Source organism: Littorina saxatilis, unplaced genomic scaffold, assembly GCF_037325665.1.
Source record: "Littorina saxatilis isolate snail1 unplaced genomic scaffold, US_GU_Lsax_2.0 scaffold_3156, whole genome shotgun sequence".
In the NCBI taxonomy this organism is placed as follows: Eukaryota; Metazoa; Mollusca; class Gastropoda; order Littorinimorpha; family Littorinidae; genus Littorina; species Littorina saxatilis.
In genome coordinates this window covers 1-6,568 of record NW_027128575.1, presented here as the reverse complement: position 1 = coordinate 6,568, position 6,568 = coordinate 1, and the positions used below count along the sequence as shown (strand labels likewise).

Genomic DNA, 6,568 nt, shown 5'->3' with positions numbered 1-6,568 from the left:
TTTTGTTTTGATTTGTCTGCTATTTTCTTCTGTAAAACAAGCCAGGCATACATATAATGAATCAACCATACAAGACAGATCTAAAAAATTAACAAACGAACAAAGAAAAGCAAACTAGCAGAACAAGATTCTTTCACACACGCAAAAAGAACTGACCATTAATAACTTCTGTTGAACTAGAATAAATGGAAACTAAACTGAACAACGGTATTAAAAAATTAAGACGCTTTCATATTTACACTCCCCCCCCCCCCCCCCCCCCCCCCCCCCTTGCTGCTGCTAACAGTTTGATCAAACTTGGAGACCAAGTTTTGCGTTTCTGATTTGTACCAATTAGCCTCTGAATTCATAAAATTGAATGAAGCCGACTGTGGTTGGATTTCCCTATGTTTTATGATTCAATGATTATCTCCCGTAATCGTTCAGTATCAAGGCCAATTTTACATTGGCCGTGTGTTCAAGATGTTGACACAGTTCGGATTCTGGACTAGAATACTGGTACCTCACGAAAAGAAGACTTAAAGTTTGCAGAAATGTACATTTGACAAGCATTTATAATATCTCATACAGCTGATTATTTCCCTTGATATTTAGGAAAGTACGAAAACCCATAAATACATTAGGTTTTCCACAAGAACCAAAAAAAGATTTAACAAAAATGGTTATTAAGAATCTTTTTGCTGCCCCCCAACCCTGTTTTTTTTCCCCCCTGACAGCCTGTCCCTCCAGGTGCTCAGCCAGTCCCCAAGGTAGGAGTTGAATGTGTCCTTTGGAGTCTGGTAGCGCTCATGAACTGCATCTGCAAAACAAATGAATTGAATCTTTTTTACTTTCATACAGATTACCCCAATTAAAATTTTGATTCAAGCGAACTTTTCGCCAAATATAGATAGATAGATAGATAGATAATTTATTGCCAAGTGTACAATACATGAATGAACATAAAAAATACACGAGGAAAGCAGCTTGCTGTGTGATAAAAACAAAAATAAATAGCATTCATACATCACTGGCGCATAGCATCATACATACATGGGTAAGACAATTTGGTATCACAGTAACTAATACATACACTATACAGACATGGTGAGAACTATGAAACTCTAAGAGCTATCGGAACCACAATAAAAGTACGCAGAATAAGATAGGATTCCCCCCCCCCCCCCCCCCCCCCCCTATCAACTACTGTAAGAACTGAACATGTTCCATACTGATAAAATGTACCTCTAAAACAGCACATAAAAATAAACTCTTCCAACACATCACAGTGGTTAAAAAACGACTAAAACTACTAAAACATACTAGATGTGTATTCCGGTAATATAACCAGCTGCTAAAACATAGTCTGGCTTCATCGCGTCACAGTGGTGTCACCATACTAAAACCCACTCTATATCACAGTATGTAATGTCCGCTACTAAAAGCATACTCCTGGAACATCCTAAAACGTGTCACAATCTGTAGAGTTCATTTACCGGTTATTAAAAGCAATATACCTAAAATAAAAACACTATTGAAGCCTTGATATGCTTCCGATTGGAAACTTCGAGGTGTACTTGGCGATTGAAGCCCGATCAAAGCAAATTCGATGCCCGACGTTGCGAAGCGACGGAGGGCATCAATTTAAGCTTTGGGAGGGCTTCAAACGCCAATGTACACCTCGAAGTTTCTAATCGGAAGCATATCAATGCTATTGTAATTCAATCTGTTGGATACATTGTTCTCGCTCACGGTCACAAAATGCAACATGGCCTTTGTAGTGTTTTTTTCACTTCCACCGAAAAGGATACCTACCTTTCACGAAGATAGTTCATTTATGTAGGCAAGTCGTTTCAAATGGTATCCACTTCCTCTGGCACATTCATGACCTATTTAGTCGGAAAGACCTTCCTCAGACAGAGAACCATTCTTCCGTTTGCGTTTCTCCTAGCTTTCGAAAGGTGAGCAGTACCAATACGTTCTGACGTAATTTAAACAGATCACTACACACGCATACGTACTTCTTAAACGCGTCATTTGTTCCGGAAAAATTGGTATCAGAAACGCGCTCTCCAGACCCTTTTCCTTCACAAATCAGTGTAGTGGGCTTGCAGAAACTTAGGCGTAATTCAATCACTTTCGGGAGGTAGACATCGTGAAATGAATACCTGTAATTTTTAATGAGTTTGTGCGTTTTGACCAATCACTGCTGACTTTAAAATGAAACGATAACCGTGATTGGTCAAAACGCACAAACTCATTAAAAATTACAGGTATTCATTTCACGATGTGTACGCATTGAGCAAAGTAAACCCTCAAGAACCAGGCAATCCCTGAAAATATGTTGGGGTTCAAGGGGAAGTGCCCCTGGGGGGGGGGGGGGGGGTCCAGGGGGTTATGCCCCTGAAAACTTTTGGGTTTTTAAAGCTTTTTTTATACCTTTCCGCAGAACAGACTTTCGCGTATTTTCTCGAATTCGCGAAGATGTACCATGCCTGAAAAACTCACAGCACTTGAAGAAATGCTTATATATTTAAAAATCTTTTTTTACTGGGATTCAGTCCTGCTTCTATTAAAGGTTTCTAATAAAAACTCTTATTTACATGTGGCAAGGTTTAAAAGGAAGAGGCAGTTGCTTTCAAACTTCTGGCTGAATACACCTATTTCAGCATGCTGACTTATCTCAAATGTAGTCAAATACATTAATCCAAGAGCTGGTAATTTACTTACTGTAAAGAACTCTTTTGACGTTCGTCAAGGAGTTGAAGGCCAGCTTCTGCTGGCCGCTCTTATTTGAGCCGGTCAAGTTCCACCTCCCTTGGAGGGATGGTGCCAGCAGGGTGCCCCCAGCAGCACGGAGGCTGACCCTGAAGGAGCTCCCTCCAAGATTGTAGAGGTGGCGCTCCTGAAAAAAAATTTAAAAAATGAAGTAAATAACGCCAAGATCCTTTTTTCAAATGGGAGGGCAGGTAGGCTGACATTTTTATTACAAAGCGGTGAGGATACTTATGCTCAAATTAAGAAGAACAAAAATGTGAAGGTAAATTTTGGGATAAAGTAACGGTCAAGTTACTACAACAACTATCACTATCTTGGCCAAAAGATAATGAGGGAAGTTGGCATCATGACGGGTGCTTACCAATTAACTGGTATTGCAAATTAGTCCAAACGCCCACCTCCTTTTTTATATACATGTATATCCTATACGACCAAAGAAATGCATTTACTTCATCAGTAATTGTCAATAATCAAGCTGGAGAGCATTGTAGGCACTTGGCATTGGAACAGTTCTAAAAATATTACCCTACTGAATCACATACTTAAGACTTGAGGCAAATCCTAAGGAGATGAGACCAGGAATGAGCCCCACCCTCTTCCCCTCGGGCCAATTATAAAAACAAATGAGACAAGGGTTAAATAGCCAGGGTAGGTTGGTCTGAAAATTTGTTTAAACCTTAACAATTCCAAAACTCAAACTTTCGCTAGAGCGGGAAAAAAGTGCTTAAGGTGGCAGTACAGATGGCCGGTGCATTATTACTGAAACCACAACTTTATTTTAGGGGGGCTCAGCACAAGTATTGGTTGTTAGTTATGACAGACGTTTAGTTTAAGCATGCTGAACATAGCCCTGGTACCCATAATAAATGTAAACATTCTAGCTCTTACCAACTGCTTGCAAATGGTCTGGTCAGCAAGCTCCCGCTCCAACCTCCTCAGCTCATCCTCTGATTCGAGAGGAAAGACGAAGCCAGCGGGAAGCTCTGGCCTGCTGCTGGACTCCCCCCGTCCCTCGGTGCTCCCATTCTCCAGCCTCTTCACCTGGGCCCGGAGGCTGTGTATTTCTCCCCTCTGCTGGTTGAGGGCAGCTTTAATCTGCTCCTGGTTCCTCAGGAGCGCCTCGAAGAAAGGCTTGTAATCTGATGACAGAAAGACGGGCTGTCATTTGTAACATTTATTTCAGGCCACTCGAAAGAGGATTAAGAAACAAAAAGTATAAAGACTGACGCAGGAAATTTTCTTCTTCTTTACATTCAGGGGATGTTTATAGGGTAAGAATATCTCTCAATTTTATGGATAGTACTTTTCTTACAACTTTTTGTTTCTAGAAATGCATCACCTAATGATAACAGATAAGCATGGAAATTCACACACCAGCTTACGAGAAAAATTGTTTTTCAAAATATCAGTGTAAAAAGTACAAGATAACATAATAATTAGTACTCACCAATTGCCTCCACCGAAAGTATTCGAGGGCTCGCAAAATCATCTGCGGACCTCTGTTCCTCTTCCCTTGGAGGAAGGGGAGATGCATGAACTGCAGCACTTCTCTCTCTCTGGGGAGGTGAGAATAGAAGCACTGCAGGCGAAGCAGCACTTCTTTCTCTCTGGGGAGGAGGGGGAGGTGATAATGAAAGCGCTGCAGGTGAAGCAGCACTTCTCTCTCTCAAGGGAGGAAGTGAAGGAGGTGGAGGAGGGGATGGCGAGGCCCTCTCAGGTGAAGTGGCTGGCGATTCCCTGTATAAAACAAAAACATTAACATAAAACAAATTGTGTACATTAAATAGTGTAAATTTTGTCAAATGACAAAAACCTGACTGAACAATTTACATTTGGCTTACTATTTACCAAGGATTATAGCAAACTGAAATGCTGACTGATAAAAACAGCAACAACAACAAACTTGGAGGTTGAAATAAGGGGATATCTACATACATTCATCATGGAGCATAACACAAGCCGAATCTTATCTGTTCGTGTTAACATTTGCCTTCAAGTGTGCCAAATAAAGTAAAAAGAACAAAATAATTTTTTTAATGTATTAATTTACAGTTGTATACAGGAATGAATTTCATAAAGCTGCTATGTCTATATATTGTACAAGGATTAGTTAGATTGGAAAACCTTTATTAGCCAAAATCATTAAGTAGGGGGATTGATTTTCTTTTGTGAGGTTTAAAATTCATCTTTAGAATCATTAACTCAGAAATGACATGAACATTTTTATCTTTACAAAGCATTCAGGGTCCCAAACACTCAAAATTTCCTAAATAATATTTTCATTTGTGGAGGAAATGAAGAAAGAAATCCTAAGGTCAAGTGTAAAGCATAGGGTCAGTCGGGTCCATGAGTATTTTTTTTGTTCTTGGCCTTACATATTACAACAATGAATCCAGGATGCTGATGACTTACCAAAGCACACGTGGCGTTCTTTTCCTTTTTTTACTGTCAGACTCGTCTTCAGTTGTGTTGATGTCACTCTTTTCCAGGTACTTTTTCTCCAGAATTTTAATGGTGTCCCAGCTAGCTGTAAAAAAAATAAAAAAAATAATAATAATAATAATTGCAAAGTCTGATGAACTAATTGACACTGGACGACTGGTATTTCCCACATGGAACCTTTTACTCACTGCATATATTCACAGGGGTAGCCAAATCCATTGCCCAATCGCAACAGGCGAGTAAAAATTCTGCCGGGCGAGTAAACAACGTCCCGTCATCGCCCGGTAGGAGAGTTAAACCTGTATGTATTGAGATATATTTGGTATGTTTCGGGCAAGTACATTTGTAGAGTTACTAGCCCTGCTGGCGAGTTGAGATTTTGACATTTGGCCACCCCTGTATTCAAATACATTTTCAAAACATAATTATTAATTAGTTAATTTAGTCATTGAAGATTGCAACCAAGGTCAAATATGACATGGACTGATATAATGGTTGTGAAATCAGAAACAAGTAAAAGTCAAAAGATTGTAATCCAATTTCTGGCCTGCCTGAATTGAAAACAAAATCAAAATCTACATGTGCTGTTTTATCATCTCAATTCAAAGACTCTGAGACTAGTTCCCACTTAGGAGCTTTAGTGGTAAAAGTGAGTCATTGGATATATAAATGGAGCTATCAGGTATTCACAATCAAAATCAAATATATTACTCTCAAAGATAGTTATTCAGATTTATAAGAAACAGCTGAACTAGACCATACAGATTGAAAGTCACTTACAACTACTCTTGACCATCTTGGTGAAGCGGTATTTTGCCCAGTCTGGCCTTGGAGGCATGTTGTTCCTCATCATCCGTGTTGTGGCATTCGGCGGCCACATACATTCTTGGCTCTCAAAGACGAGCCAACCGTCTGGCACCACAGAGACACCAGGCTTCCCGTCTTTGTCGGTGTCTTCATTCGCCCACTCAATAAGGTGGTAATAAACCATATTGGAGCTGAATATCTGCGCAACATAACCAGCAAATTCTGATCATCAGGCGTTTAAGTTTAGCACACAGGATAACTTATTAGTTATAACAAATCACAGAAGAACATCCCTACCGTAGAGATTGTGCTAGTTGTACTTTATATACATTTAGGAAATAAACAAATCATACATGTATAGGCCCATTGCAGAAACTCAAGTTATCAACAGCATTTCTACTCGGCGCGCGCGGTATGAGAATCAGGGGTCGTAACTCTCTGGAATTGGTCATCCGCCGCCATGTTGGATGCCTTGCACGATCTCTGACAGTGCTTGAGCGTTGGGTGGCGACTCGACAAAAGTGAAAATGACACGTTGTGTGGCATAGGGGGTAAAAATCAA

At 40.0% G+C, this 6,568-nt stretch overlaps 1 protein-coding gene across 1 annotated transcript; it reads right to left on the bottom strand.

The window, feature by feature from the left end:
• Nucleotides 1–256: 256 nt before the first annotated feature.
• On the bottom strand, nt 257–6,548 carry LOC138956938 (uncharacterized). Its single transcript, XM_070328139.1, has 6 exons — nt 5,980–6,548; nt 5,170–5,284; nt 4,205–4,494; nt 3,646–3,896; nt 2,710–2,884; nt 257–799 (listed from the first exon to the last, which is right to left on the bottom strand). Exons 1-6 carry the CDS (start codon nt 6,188–6,190, stop codon nt 666–668), a joined length of 1,176 nt encoding a protein of 391 aa, XP_070184240.1. The 5' UTR covers nt 6,191–6,548; the 3' UTR covers nt 257–665.
• Between the last annotated feature and the right edge of the window lie 20 nt (nt 6,549–6,568).

Coding starts and splice junctions, on each gene's coding strand:
- LOC138956938 (XM_070328139.1), bottom strand. CDS start 6,190: ATGGTTTATTACCACCTTATTGAGTGGGCGAATGAAGACACCGACAAA. Junction 3,897..4,204: donor ACTTTCGGTGGAGGCAATTG/GTGAGTACTAAT, acceptor TTCTGTCATCAG/ATTACAAGCCTTTCTTCGAG. Junction 800..2,709: donor CGTCAAAAGAGTTCTTTACA/GTAAGTAAATTA, acceptor TTTGTTTTGCAG/ATGCAGTTCATGAGCGCTAC.